General features: G+C 41.8%; 2 protein-coding genes across 11 annotated transcripts in view; one reads left to right on the forward strand and one right to left on the reverse strand.

Moving 5' to 3' along the window:
- Window positions 1-244: 244 nt before the first annotated feature.
- On the forward strand, window positions 245-2,837 carry KLF2 (KLF transcription factor 2). Its single transcript, XM_068661529.1, has 3 exons — window positions 245-403; window positions 613-1,504; window positions 1,945-2,837. Exons 1-3 carry the CDS (start codon window positions 329-331, stop codon window positions 2,118-2,120), a joined length of 1,143 nt encoding a protein of 380 aa, XP_068517630.1. The 5' UTR covers window positions 245-328; the 3' UTR covers window positions 2,121-2,837.
- Window positions 2,838-9,146: 6,309 nt separating this feature from the next.
- The window catches only part of EPS15L1 (epidermal growth factor receptor pathway substrate 15 like 1), a 42,701-nt gene continuing 36,681 nt past the window's right edge, over window positions 9,147-15,166 (reverse strand). For 9 of the 10 annotated variants that reach the window (XM_068661361.1, XM_068661355.1, XM_068661360.1 and 6 more), the window contains one exon: window positions 9,147-14,646. In XM_068661361.1, the coding sequence (XP_068517462.1) occupies window positions 14,500-14,646 (147 nt within the window). In that variant the 3' untranslated portion in view covers window positions 9,147-14,499. The remainder of the gene's footprint in view (window positions 14,647-15,166) is intronic. The other variant, XM_068661357.1, reaches the window with a different exon arrangement.

Raw genomic sequence — 15,166 nt, forward strand, 5'->3', positions numbered from 1 at the left:
GGCGGGGGTCCCGGCTTCGAGACCGACGGACCCCGCGCTGAGGAGAGGCGGCGAGGGGGGAGTGTGGGGGGGGGGGGGGGCCCGCGTGGGCCCTTCACGGCCCCGCTCCGCCCCTCTCCGCCCCGTTCGGGCTCGGTTGGAGCTGTTCGCGTCCTTTTATACCGGGGCTAAATTTAGGCTGCGCTCAAGCCGCTGCCTCACGCCCGCCCCGTCCGGGACGCGTTTCCTCCGCTCCCTGCAATTGGCTTGAGGGCGCCCGCGCCCGCGTTATAAGGTGGGGAGGGCGGCTCGCCGCGCCGCGCCGTCCGCCGTCCCGCCCGGCCGCACCATGGCGCTGAGCGACACCATCCTGCCCTCCTTCGCCACCTTCGCCAGCCCCTGCCGAGAGAAAGCCCTCCACGAAGTGAGTCCGGCCCCTGCCCACCCCACCACCACCACCACCACCACCACCAGCAGCCCCCTCCGGCCCCGCCGCGCTGAGGCCGGCGCCGCTCATCGCAGGGGTGCGCGGCGGTGCCGCGGCCCCGCTGCTCCCTAAGCCCGCAGCCCTCCAAACCCCTCCGTGTTCCCCAAACAGCGCCGCTAACCTTCTGCCTTTTCTTTCTCCCCCAGAGGTGGAAGTGCGACCAGGAGGCCAAGGCCCCCGCTGGCACCTGGGGCAGCCTCTCGCCTCGCAAAGAGGATGAAGACCTCAACAACGTGCTGGATTTTATCCTTTCCATGGGCAGCGACGGCTACGGCCAGGGCGCTGCCGGCGGGGACTATCCCCCCACGCAAGGGGAGAGCAGCGGCTTTTACCAGACAAATCCGTCCCCGGGATGCTACAGTGCCCTGGAGCAGGGCAGCCCTCCGCCCTACAACGCCGGCCTCATGCCGGAGATGATCCGCTCCGAGATGGACTCCAACTACTGCCCACCTGGCAACGTCCACGGGCGGTTCTTCGTGACGCCCAGCTTCGGGGGCCCGCAGTTCGTCGAGAACATTAAGCCCGAGCCTGACATGGACAATTATGGGCCAGTCATGGGTCTGGTGCCCCAGGCTTGCCCGAAGATCAAGCAGGAGGGCAACGCAACCTGCATGATGGCCTACGAGCAGCCCCGGGTGGCCAGCTCTCCCCAGATCCCTGGGGCAGAGACGCCCCCGCTGAGCCCAGATGATCTCATGGTGAGTGACTGCCACACGCAGATGATGTGCACCTCGTCCGTGTCCTTCCAGCAAAGCTACCACCCAGGCTCCGGCTTCCACCACCCGCAGACCCATCTCCAGTACCAGAACACCTCCCAGTTTGGCCTTTTCGAGGACAGCCTGCCCTTACAACCCTCTGCTCCCAGAGGCATGCTCACCCCTCCTTCCTCGCCTCTGGAGCTGCTGGACTCCAAGCCAAAAAGAGGACGGCGCTCCTGGCCTCGGAAGAGGACAGCCACTCACACGTGCACCTATGCAGGCTGTGGGAAGACCTACACCAAGAGTTCGCACCTGAAGGCCCACCTCAGGACACACACAGGTAAATACAGCTCGATGCTTCGTTCGTAGATACGTTGCTTGCGGGTTGGGATAGCCACCTGTGTAAAACAGTTTGCATGCAGAGCACAGGCTGAGTTTTAACCCTGTAGTCTCTAAACTCCAAAAACTTTAACTGTTGGGCTGTGACAGGTGATCAGACCTATAATATCCAAGTGTTTTCCAATGCATATGTGGGTCAAAGCTGTTGTAAGGGCTCATATTGTCCAATGCCCTTTCTCAGAAGGCTCAGTGAAGGTACAGGATAGTAAAGGAATTGCTCAAGTAGTCTCATGGCTCAATATTACTTGGAGCTTACTGCAGAGAACTTGGTAGGAAATAAAAGGATATGCTGAGATAAAAACAGAAAGTTGCCTAGCGTGTGATGCTGTCTGTATGTGGGAGTGCCGTGCTGAGTCACAGTCTCTGTGATTTCTCCAACAGGTGAAAAGCCCTATCACTGCAACTGGGAAGGCTGCGGCTGGAAGTTCGCTCGCTCCGACGAGCTCACCCGTCACTATCGCAAGCACACCGGCCACCGGCCCTTCCAGTGCCACCTCTGCGACAGAGCGTTCTCCAGGTCAGACCACCTGGCTTTGCACATGAAACGGCACATGTAGCCCCAGAGACTCTGACCTGCGAACAGTGGACGCTATTTAACTGCTCAGGTGCAGAATTGTTAAAAACCTGTAGCTGGTACTACGTAGGGAGGCACCGACACTCTAGCAGTGGAAGCCGAGGAGGATTTGACACAAGGAGACTTAGCCAGTCATCTCCTGCAGAGAATTTGACGTGACTGTATCAGTGAACCTGCCGTTCCATTCAGGAGAATAGGGGTTATTTATGCAGCTTCTGTGAAGGGTAAACTCCATAAGACTCCATACAGATTGTATAGAAGCTGTAAATATGTTTTTTTTTTCCGATTCTAACTGCCCAGTCCTAAGCTTTATGAGACAATGTTTGTATGGAAACTGCCTGAAGTTGACCCTAGAAGAGATTAAATGAATGTTACTGTAGCTACCGATGTTATTTTAGATCTCAGTTGAAGGCATGGCTAAGAGAACACTCCTATTGTTAGACTGTTTTTTTCACAGGTGCAATAATATTCTTGTTTGCCATGATCTACACTAGAAGTACAGGGCTTGATGTCTTGTAAGAAAATAACCTATTTTACTGTAATTTTTTTATATATTGTAAATAATTTTATACAGTGAGAAATATTGTATATGTAAATAGAAGACAAATGGGTATTTTGCCTATTTCTGTTTTTATAAAAACGTAATTTTTCAATGTTTGAAAACATTTCATCTTTTTAATAAAATCTTTAATTCCTGTGATTTTTTTTTCTCCTTCGAGATTTCCCTGTTACTTCTTCCCTGATGGCTAGACCAACAACCACCTGCTTATGTTTTAAAATATCAGTGATTGTAAGAAGACTGAAAAATCTGAGCTATGGGTTTTTCTAGAATAGATAACAGAGAACACAACTCATTCTCTGGAATAAACAAGATACAACATGGTGTTTTATCAAAAAAATCAAATAGGAAAGTAGATCGTATTCAAAATATACTTCCTAAAAATGGTTAAGTAAGCAACACTGTAATTTCAGTCTCATTTCTAGTTTATGCTAGACTATTTTAATAGCATCCTTAATGTTTTCCAGATGCAGTTATAGTTTTGCCAGCAGTGTGTGGGTTTTTACTATAAATTTAAACACTGCATTTTTGTAATTACGGAGGCTTATTTTAAGGCATCCTTGTACATAAATTATCCTTGCTCTCAAGAGCTCAGTGCAAAATTCCAATAGAACAGTAGTGGAATTTAAACATAAATTCACAACACAGGTTAAAATACCTTCATAACTCATTCTCAAAAGCTTAAATTCGCCTAATAATTTTGAACCCTACCTAGATCTCAGGAGTTAAGAGAGATACTTACTATTCTGGAGGAAAAGTTAACCAGTAATCCACATTCTGAAAACTAATTTGACACATGCTGGATACTGCAAGAGCTACAGGAGTAAATATCTGCAGCAAGTCAAATAGAGCCCCCCCAAAAGCTCTTCCACAGCTGTAAATGAGATCATAAGTCCAGGCAGTATATTTATGCAATTACTTTGAAACTCTGATGAGTCTTCTCTGTTTTTGCAGCAACAGTTTAGCTGTGAGCCTTGATACTTCTCAAACAAAATCACTGTTAGTTAAACACACAGACTTAGCTTAATATTGAAGTATTTTTTCTTAACATCTGGATACTGTGAAATTGATTTTAATCAAGATTGTGACATTTTTCTGACTTTACAAGTTAGAATACAGGAATGAAATCAACAGGAATACATTTAAAGAAAGTACTAATATAGCTATTCTTCTGTGAAAGCAAAGTCTGCAGTTGTTCATGTGGAACAGATGTATTTTAGGCTTCTAATCATTGACATGGAAGAATGAGTTCCACATTTCACTTTTATAGCTCTTTCAAAGTGAAATATAAGGGAGATTTAACATTTCTTCATTAAAAACAAAACTCATTTATTTGCTAGAAAAAAATTGCACAACCTAATTCCAGAAAGTGAGGATGACTTAAAGATGTTCTAAACTTAGCACATGCATTGTTGCAACAGTTCTAGGTATTTCCTTCTCTTTCCCCATAGCCAAAGATTTTCATATTTCAGCATGACTTCAGCATAGCCTTAAGAATGATTTTTTTGAAATTAATTCTTACCCTTACCTTTCCATAGTAATCTCTTTCCCTTGCTCTTTCTGAGGAATTGGGAATATTTTTTTAGCCATTCCAGGGTTCAGTGGTACAATGCTATCTTACACTATTCCCCTTTCTTAACATAATTAAAAAAAGACAAGGAGGTTTGCCCCCTCAGTGCACTCAGTACAGCCACCTCTCGGTGCACAGTCCCATATCTGGCTCAAGAAGGTCCCGAGACAGAGATGGCCAGCAGCAGGATGCCTGGCAGCATCATGACCTCCTTATCAAGCTCAGCTCATATCCAGCCACCTGTGCTGACCTCTAGTAGAAGCTAGGTGAGCCTTCAGTCTGGCCACTTTTATATTTTCCCAAATTACTCTTGCGGGAGACAGCTGTAGCCAGTGGACTGGCACAAAGCACATGAACCCTGAACACTGCCTGGGTGCAAAGAGAAATTTCACTGCATTCACCACCCCTTAAACAAATGTGTGTGGCTCCTCTGCAGGACCACTGCAGGAGCTTGCATGGTCCTCCTCCCTCCTCCATTACCTCTGCACGGGAATGTCCAAACTTCCCTTTGCTCCAGTGAAAGGTCTGGCTGTGAGACTCAAAACCTCCGCTACCTCTGCTCCTGTTCACTAGAAGGGCTTCAGACAAGACACTTCTTATCTGCACACTGCCGTGTAACCAGACAACGCTCAAATCATGATAAACAGTGGGGAACATGGTCTCCTGCGTTGCTGTTCCCCCTGTAAAAATAAGCAGGTTGTGTCCTCGGAGCTTTCAGAGTTGTTGCGACTCATCTGAAAATAGGGCAAAGCCATCCTCTTTTACATAAATATTAAAAAAAAAGAGAGAGATAAAGATGTATAAACACAGGCCTCTGAAAGTGGGGAAGGATTGGGGGCACAAAACATTAATAAAAGCCTATGACCAACTTTATTTTAATTGCCGAAGGGACGGCATGTATGATAATATTTGTGTGGTCTTCACAGGAAACTGCAGGTTCTTGAATTTCGAGATAATCTCTTAGCATAAAGAAAGAGATGCTGATCTCATTCTTCTCACATTCTATTATGAGTAATTGTCAACCCTTTTTTTTAATTGCCTTAAATTAGTACATCCAAAGATGTGCCGGTGTGATTCTACCACGCTAGCAAGCTTCTCCTGGCCAGCAGGAAATCACTAACGCTCGGCAACGTATTTTAATAACAGGACGTCAGCTCGTAATCTTGTACGTGATTTTGCTCTAATTAACACGAAAGCTCCCAAGCATCTCCCAGGGAGCCTGCAGGAAGCACGAAAGGGCAAGAAGTGCCCTTCCAATCTGCAGCTACCCTGGATTTGACTTCAACACAGTAGAAAAAAAAAAAAAATCGTAGTCGAACACGATAGGAGGAAATGTAGAGTCCGTTGTAAACAAGATTTTCACACATATTCTTATAAGATACCACAGTGATGGGCTCACTACACTTGCAAGATAGATTGCCAGATTAGATAGAGCTAGTTAAGCACAGAAACTAACAAATCCTGCACGATGTTCCAAGTGAAAGTTTTAGCAAGCAGATCTGAGCGCCAGCCACCTTCCAGCGCCGTTTCTGGTTGAAGTCAGTTAATTCCACGCTGGGTTTCAGAGCGCTGTGTTTCGCTATGCTGAAAACCGTTTTCTCTCACCTGCTGACTTCAGAAGCGTCAGTTAAGCCCGAGCTACATGGGAACTCTTCTTCAGCAAATACCATAACACGCTCAGCCTGGTGCTGCTGAAACAGCACCGAGCCCTGACCCCACGTCCTGCTGCCCCACGGGGCCCCTGCCATGGCTCAGCTCTCGAGGGAAAAGCAGCGCCCTGCCGAGACAAGCATCACCCTGGCACCCTGAGCAGGCAGGGAGCTTTTTTCAGGGGTTTTAAACCCTGAGATGGAAGGCTGGAATGGAAAACCCTCGTGCTTCTCTGAGAGCTTGCTGCAGAGCATCGATGAGCACAGCTGGGGGAGTTTGAGCGTTAATTGTGGCCGTGGCTCACCCCATGCAGGGATGGGGGATTTCAGCTTGTGCGAGTCCTTGGTTGCTTGCAGCCGTTTGCAAGCTGCCTAAAAACACTCCCTCACGCTAAACTTTGGTCCTCCATCCACAAGAAGTGCCAAAAAAAGTTTGTCCATTCTTCAAATTATAGGATTGTGTGGTTCTGTGGTTTTCTGTGGTAGAAACTCTGTGGTTTCCAAAGCTATTTTGTGCACCTATAACAGAGAGTAGCTGTTAGGCTTTTCTTAAATTTAATTTTCTAAGCCAGAATCCCAAGCTCTAGCAATTTCTTTTGCTATATTTAAATAAAACAAATGCAACAAAGTCATGTAGCCATCACTATGGTAACTAACAGTGTTGGGGGGAAAACATAAAGAGGTAAATTCAATCCAAACCCCATGTGATTCAATAGGGAGAAAGCTATCCCTGTTGCTAACATCGGAAACATACTTGGTGGCATCTACAAACCTTAAAATTCCTGCGTGCCCTCAGAGCAGTCACTCTCAGGTCTCACCTGCCTGGGACTCATCCTGATCTGCCCTGGGGTGCAGCAGCAGCCCCCTGTCAATAATGAAGACCCAGGCTTAGGCACACGTCCTTTCAGAAATGTGCTTGCCATAGATTCAGAGAAGGAATGGATTTACAGGCCAAGCACTACTAACCCACAGCACGTAGCCATGCACAATTTACAGGCCCTGGAGGCAATGGGCTTGACTTATGGACTCCCAGAGACTCCTTAAAGCTCCGCACTGTTTGATCCCGAACACCCAATTCCCCATTTCTCAGGCTGAGATTGGGAATAGCCTCTGCCATGAAATAGTACTCTACACTTCTAGTGCACAGAGGAGACAGGGATTTATCCTGAGCTTGCTAGGCAGAAAATATGTTTGATTTAATCTTTTGAGGTCTGACTTTTCAGCCACAATTATTTGATCTTGTAACATTTTATGTAAACACAAAAACTGAGTCATATGCACTGCTTTACAGGATGGAAATGCATTAACTTTACAAAAAACACCTTTCCAAGCACAAGGAGAGCAGGAACAACAAAGATCTCATTTACTCTGCAACTGTAGTTAGCGTTAGTTACCTCCTTATTTGCCTGCTTCAATTATAATTCCTTTTAGTAAATCAAAAGTATTCCATCCTTTGTAGTAAGCATAAATTCAGCAACACAGAAATTGCAGATGAACTTCCTTACCTGTCCCAGGTTTATAATTAGATAGGGTATCCCTTTAAATCACTTTTACTTTGGTTTCTTGCACTTCTTACAGCTCAGAGCATTCCTGGAGTTCTGACCTATCATTATGTCATCAGGAAACATCTGGAATATCATATTGGACATCCCCTGTGACATTTAATATATTAGAAAAGAAGCTACTGAGCCTGAGGCTTAAACACGAAGCAAAACACAATAAAAATCCTCAAATCCCAACAACCACTTTTTTAACAGTCCATGCATGATGACAGCATAAATAGTTTTTTGATATTTTGATGATTTTGTATCTTGAGCACTTCCAAAACTAGGGATACGGATGCCTGGGTGCCTTTCCCACAGGTGCAAGGGATGGGCAGAGAAAGCCTGCAGTTTTGTTCTCTGCACAGCTTCCTTGTGAAATGCTGTGATTGAGGACAACGTTTATGGGCAGTTCAACAGCCAAAATGTATTATGCTGGCAGTTGGCAAGGAGCGTTATGGGACTTCATCAATAGGGGAGGCTGCAGCATTTGTAAGAGGTGCTGCATCAGCACCAATAAAAAGTTATAATTGCAGTCATTAAATGAAAAAAAAAAAACGCTCGCACTGCCTTTGCCAGAAAAATCGGCACCTAGAACCAGACAGGAGGTAAAAAATGTTCAGTGTGACTAAACTCAGTCCCGCAGAGCAGCCAGGAGAGTCAGCAATTTTCTCCAGGCAGCCTCTGACAGGGAAAAATACGACTGCAGCTTCCGTGGCAGGGATGGCAGCGGGGCTCTGAGAGCTTCAACTTCCAAAATCCATGCTGCTCGTGGGGCATTTTTAGGTCCAGGCAGAAATGCCACATTTGCTCTTGAGGTTTAACAGCTGGGCTGGTTGCTTTGTGTTCCTTTACGTTGGAGTTTCCACTTGTAAATGTTTCTTCCCGAAGAGGGATGCGTGCGCTTTCCTCCCTTCCTTGCCGAAGAGGCTCTGCCTGGAACCTGGAGTCCTTTCAGATTACGCCTGGATAACGCAGATCAGGCACAAATGTGGAGAACGTTAGGATCAGTATGTTGAATAGGTCAGGCTCCAAAAACCGAGCAGGAGCAAAAACACCAAGCTGTGGCCCACTTTTTTTTTTGGTACAATTACATGATGAAAGAACCTGGTTAGGAAGTTGTGCCTGTTTGTGACATGCTATAGCAAAATCCTGGCTTTAAAATGTCAACGTACTAAAAATATTGCTGGAGAGCAATTTCCAGATAAACCTGCCTTGGCAAGCTGTCGTTAACCATGCCAATGTGTGCAGAAGCCGAGTAAATAAAACAAACACATGGGAGCATAATGAGTCAAAGTGAATAATGCAGAATAGCTTGAGAGTGAGGTGTGTTTTTCCACTGAGCAGAAAGGGCTTGTCTCTGGTGATCTCTGTAACCCCTCCCAGCGTAAATTGCCTGGATGTTTAGCATTGCGGCACACAAATTGTTTTGGAAAGGGTGCGGCGTTGGATTTTCTGACTGGTCAGTGCAGACCAAATGTGCTTGGGACACGGAGGCGAGGACAGAAGGGAAAGCAACGTGCCGAGGGCTCCCGCCAAAAGGAGGGAAAGAAAAAAAAAAAAAAAAACACAACAGACCTCAGCACCGACAATAAAGCAGTTGTTCTAAGCAAAATCCACAAGTTTGACATGAGAGCTTAGGAAATCATGGACAAAAAAAAGGAAAGAAAGATCGCCGAAGCCTCAGAGCTCCAAAAAGTAACTTTTCATTTATTATATTAAACAATAACATTTCTCTTATTATATTAAACAATAAGCACATGAGATGGGTTAAAATTAAAATACCTTTCTTTCAATTTGTTATGAATAGTCAAGAGATAAATATAACTATGATAATGTACATATTTGGAGATATTAGTCAAATTTAGGTCAACATTGCAGTTTCCACTTTATGTTTCCACCTTTTTTAGGTCATACTAGAGCAAGTCGTATTAACAGGGACACCAAGAAGAGCAGGCTATAATTGTAACAGCAGAAGGAACCATATTCACTAGGAGTCTTCCTTTTATAGTTAAAATTAAAAGGGAAAGGCAGAAGTTGGAGAAATGAAAATTCCATTTTATAACAAATTAGCCTTTATTTATAAAACTTTCAAGTAAAAAGAGCATTATATCAACTGATCAAACAAATGTGTCAATGAATAATAGTTAACATATTTACTCTAAAAATAAATCTTCTATGATTCCACCATACTCCAAGCAAAATTCCTTTCTAAGAAAAGGTGTTGTGGAGTCTACAGAGAGATGCAATGATTGACACACAACAAAAACTTGGCTGTTCCTCTGGTGTAGGAAGATATTTGAACTAGATCATTATTAGCACAGATAATTCACTTTAACAGAGTTCATACGCAACGTTAGGATTAAACAGAAGCGAAATTCCTGAGAGGGAGGAATAAAACGCAGGAGGAGGCAGAAATCAAACTCTGACGTTGGGAAAGCAACATTTCTACTTGGACCAAAATTCCTTGGGCCTTGGTTCTACAGAATAAATACTCTTCTCAATGGAGAAACACTAAAGAAGAAATAGTAACCCCAAAAGGATTATAAGAAGAATCCAAGAAAAGTGCATTATCTTTCAGCATAAGATGACAAAATGATTTCTACAAAATTTCTGACAACAGATTTCACAGACAGGAATTAAAAAAAAAAAAAAAAGTTACAAATTCGGACACGGCTTGGAATTTCCTACACTTTGCGAGCACATTACATGAAACATAATACAGTAAGGACAGATGATCCTCATAGGGCAGAGATTTCATAAGGAAAAATTTGCCAATATAAAAATATTTCATACAGCAGTATTATAGGAGTACTGCTTTTATGAGCATCTGTTTTTATTGCAGAATGACTGGTATGTTTTACAACAAGAGCATTTGACTATGTCTCAGGGAAACTACTTGAGGCAAATGTGAACATACTGGTCTATAAAGGAATAAGCGGGTAATTCAATATCTGTCCTACATGCAAAGTTTGCATGCGTAGGTTCAATGTGAAAAATTATCTGTCTTTCCTGTTTTAACTGTTGTGCCTCGGTGCTGTATGCAATTCATAGTTTTCCATGAGTCATTCCAGCAGTGACGGTACTCCGTATAAAATACACATGTGCCACTATAAAAGCCTACTAAACTCTTTGTGATTGCTCAACGTACTACAGAGTCTAATAATTTATCCAAGAAGAAAGTAGAATCACCTCCATTCTTTCCTCAAAGCCAAGAATGCCATGGATAGTCATTCCTCCTGAAGTAAAAACTAGGTGGAAATGGAGGAAAAACAGAACTGAAATCCAGATGACAATTATGTGCAACCCATATAACTGGAATGAGGCAAGAAAAACACGTTTTCCACCTTAGCATGTGCCTGTTTGATCTGTGTGTGTGTGTTTGGGGCTGGAAGGGGTGGGGAGGGGGACAGCTCCTTAAATAAAGTATTTTAAAAAGGCGAAAAAAAAGAAAAAAAGTGAAATAGAAGCAAATGTAGGAGAAAAATCATTGCCTCAGCCTGAGAAAAAGTTGACATCACATGACCCACACATGCAAGCAGATCAGAAATTAAGTCTACAGTTCAAAAAGACACTTGAAAAACTCAAAAGACTGAAATCACATCCAGTGCAGATGATACCTACTTTCTGCCAGGTTTCTCTCTCACACTTGGCACAACTAATGAACACAGTTTTTCATGCCAATAAAAGTAATCTTGAAACAAATTTATTAGTAGTAGTCATTCCTCCTCTTTTTTTTTCTTTCACCAGAACTTTGAAATTCTAAGAGCCACGATCTAATCTGTATTTCTGTATAGATTCCATTTCTGTATCCATCTCTCTCTAGAGAATACATACATACACATAAATGTTAATATATAGAATATAAATGCATATTCTACATATTCATTGTATATACACATTTTATGTACAGCACAAGTAACTATATACTAGACATAGTATGTGGACATATATAGTATATACACACACTATTATTACATTATTCAATACACTATATATATATATACACACAAATAATATGGATCTCAATGTACACTGTATATGCATTGTGTATACTCACATTTTATATATCTTGCATTGTACATATTTTATCTGCCCAAATAGCAAAAGGCCTATTTGTGCTTTAAATTTCACTGTTCTGGAGGAAGAATAAAGATCAGTATCTTGCAATAAATTTTGTCTTAGAACAAGTGCAGTTATTATACAAAACACTAAGTTACAAGCATAAGGGAAGAATGTGGGCAATCTTCCTTTTTACACAGAAGGAAAACTGTATTAAATACAACAGAGAGAAATCACAGCTAAGTTTTCCTCTACCACAGTGCCTAAAATGTTGAATCAAAAGTGTTTCAGTAAATCTAAGGACACTAGATCTTATACACTGTGCATAGAGGACTTTTGCTTGATCTTCTGTTATTGTCCAAGCAAATAAGGAGAATGAGTCCATAAGGAAACAGGAAAATAATCAGTTCTAACACTATGTGGAATGCTAGATGAATTCACATTTCTGGCTTCCTGCTCAACATCTTGAAAACACCGACTCATTGCCTGAGAAGCATTATAAATTACAATATTTTTCAGCACTGACAAAGCAGCAGAAAGTCTTGTTATGGTACATAACACAGAAAATGAATCAAGCTATTTAGCTCATCCACCCTGTCCCACTGGAGTGACATCATCCGAGTAGTAGTCTAAAAGTGGTTTTCCTTTCTAAAATGGCACTACATATAAATGGTGTTTTATTCTAGCTAAAGAGACACTACAAAGACTCTTGTCCAAGTGAAAATGAAAAGGAGAATCTTACTCATGAATACAATTTGTTTAACTTCACTGAGAATCCTGCACTGCAGCCATTCAATTATGAAAATTGCTCTTTCACAGCAAGTTTCATCTCATGTTAGATATAGACAGACCATGTTTGTTTTCAGAGACTTTGAGTCTTGTAAACCAAGAGAAAAGAGAATTCATTGATGTTTTAACACGTTTGATCATTTAAGCTGACATATTTTAGAGAAAAGTTATTTCAATGGGAAGGGAAAGCAAATCAGATTCTGTAAAATTAGAAATCCTACTGCATTCACTGGAAAAAAAAAATCATCAAATGGTTGTTTTGATACTAGAATGCATCTTCTCCCCTTCTGAGGCAAATTAAAGATTCACATTATTTGTAGTACCAGTAGCACAGGAGACACACAGAAAACAGGGCATTGTGACTCCCAGACTGCATTTTGAGATAGGAGTTTTTGGTTTTGTCTTACATATTGCTGCACGTGTAAATGAATGGATGTACACGTGTGTGCACACACACACAGACATGCACTCACCCATATAGCTAGTCACAAAATCCTGAGACAACCAATGCTATGTTTTAGCGACGTTTCAGAATTGAAAACTACTAATAAGATTAAAATAATCCAATTTGATTGCTATCTCTGTGCAAGGAAAGCATCCAGAATAAGGCAATTACAATAGCATGGGGAAAGATTGCTTTCATTCAATGAACAGGCACTATCATTGTATTTTGAAAAATAAAATTAAGGAAGCAAGGGCATAAAAAACGTAAATGCATGAACGATGACAAGGGAATAGCACGTTTTCCAGAAAATAGAGAAAGTTTTACAAGATAATGGCTGCATGTGTAAAAACAAAGAATGTTAAGTACCCGGTTTGTATTCCTACAGAACCAAGGATAGGAAAGCAGATGCACAATAAGGACATTAAAAAAAATTGTGCTAGATGCCTACACTATTTAGACATGAAAGTGCAAGGCAAAGACAACTGAAGTCTTAGAATTCCTGTAATTACCAGAAAAGGCATTTTAGTAAGTAAATAATTCACAGATCTATCAGAAGGGCTTTCTATATGACATGGAAAACACGTTGTGTTATCCTTACCAGGTGGAAGTATTGAGTTCTGCAAGTGTATATAAAATCTGTTCCTACTTGGACTTACTACTGCAAGACATATTTAAAAGCCAATCCAGTTCTATAATTTATGCATGAACATGTATTTTGCAAATAAAATCTGTTTGAATTTGGCCTTATTTCAGCTAAAGAATGCTTTATCTGCAACCCCATACTGTAGGATAGATGGAATTAAAGAAACAGAGATAGAGACTGTCTCACACTATCAGATGGACAACACAAAAAATATGATCTTTGTTCTGGCAAATGGAGCAAAAGAAAGTGAAATGACTTGTAGGGGAGAACTCAGCTCAACCTTGCTAAGTTTTAAGTTGCTTGATTTTACATGAAAGAAGCACTCAAACTTTTACCACAACCCTGTAACCACATTTGCTTATGAGATAAAGCAAGATTTTACCTAGTTATTTAATAGCCAAACCCAATTTACTACAACTGAATTAACTCCTTCTTTTACATCACCTACAATTAAAAGCCAATGCAAGTAAGTGTTTAAATAAGGAAAACTACTCTTTCATACAGGTTTCAAATTTGAAATATTTTATACACTTCACTATGCTTGTATTCATCATATATAAATTGCCAGATTCTTTCATAAAAGCCATATATCCTGGATAAAAAGGGAACATCTAATAATGAATTTATACTGAAGATTTTGATGTAGATAACATACCCATTAGCCTACCATGAATAATTAAATAAATGTAACAAGTGAAAGCTAATTCTATAAATACCGTTTTATAACGTCTTCTTTGAAATTCATACTGCAGCCTCAAAAAACAATGGAAGTCAGGTCATAAAAAGCCAGATTCACAAGTTGCAGGTTTCTATACGCAACGTTGTCTTCAAGATAAAGAAACTTTGCTTTCGGTATCTTAGGATCATGTGTTAAATTTCTTACAAGCAGTAAATTTTATCTAGAACATATAATACAGCTTATACAGTGTTTCTTGCATATTGCGCGTTTGAAAAGCCACACAGAGCCCAGTTTGATTGAACCAGACAGCCTTGTTTAGAGTTGAAGGTGACTAGAATTATTTTCACAACAGAAACCAAGAATTTAGTATTTTATAAAAGCCACGTTTAAAGGATTCACTCGGACAGGGTGGAGCCAAACAAGCTCTAGGAGTTTGGCATATCAGCCTTACTGAGTGCAATAGCCAACTCAAGGTCTTCTTGTTCTTGTCTCCGCAATCGAGCTAGTCTTTCTTGCTCTGCTTTTTCACTCTCACGCTTTGCCCAAGCCAGCTGCTGTTCTTCATTTCCAAACTAAAAAACGAGAATGGAAAACAAATTAATAAATTTACCAAAAAGCTAGTAGAAAAACACAATGAATCAGACTCATTAAATAATATATGAATCAAGTATACCAAGCTGTCTTAGGGTAGTTCTTCTGGACTAAGACAAAAATTCACTCACTCATTTCCTCACTTCATCCTTTCCTTTATCTCCTTAACGTCTTCCTCCTCCCACCAGAGAACTAACCCATGTGGGCTGCACGTCCCTGCATCCATCTCCCAGTTGTGTATGGATGTGGCCAGAAGACTGGAGCCAAACAAAAACCCCACAAACACAGAAGTTAGTTAGCGGTTTGGGAGCATCACAACCTACATCCATTTTTGAGAATAGTAGATGTGTAGCTCTTAGCTGGTTAAACCAAGACTTATTTACTCTTCTGCAAGTCCATGGCAGAGTTTTATTGCAATATTTCCTGCTAATGGTGAGGGGCTTCAGTAATGACTCTGGAGACTCCTGATTTGGGGGAAGATCCATAACTCAATCAAAAGTT

The sequence above is a fragment of the Anas acuta genome, chromosome 26, assembly GCF_963932015.1.
Source record: "Anas acuta chromosome 26, bAnaAcu1.1, whole genome shotgun sequence".
Taxonomy (NCBI): Eukaryota; Metazoa; Chordata; class Aves; order Anseriformes; family Anatidae; genus Anas; species Anas acuta.

What these genes read in the sequence shown, in the direction of transcription:
- KLF2 (XM_068661529.1), top strand. Translation starts at nt 329, where the DNA reads ATGGCGCTGAGCGACACCATCCTGCCCTCCTTCGCCACCTTCGCCAGC. An exon ending in GAGAGAAAGCCCTCCACGAA is followed by an intron (nt 404 to 612) that starts GTGAGTCCGGCC and finishes TTTCTCCCCCAG; the next exon opens with AGGTGGAAGTGCGACCAGGA. An exon ending in CCACCTCAGGACACACACAG is followed by an intron (nt 1,505 to 1,944) that starts GTAAATACAGCT and finishes TTTCTCCAACAG; the next exon opens with GTGAAAAGCCCTATCACTGC.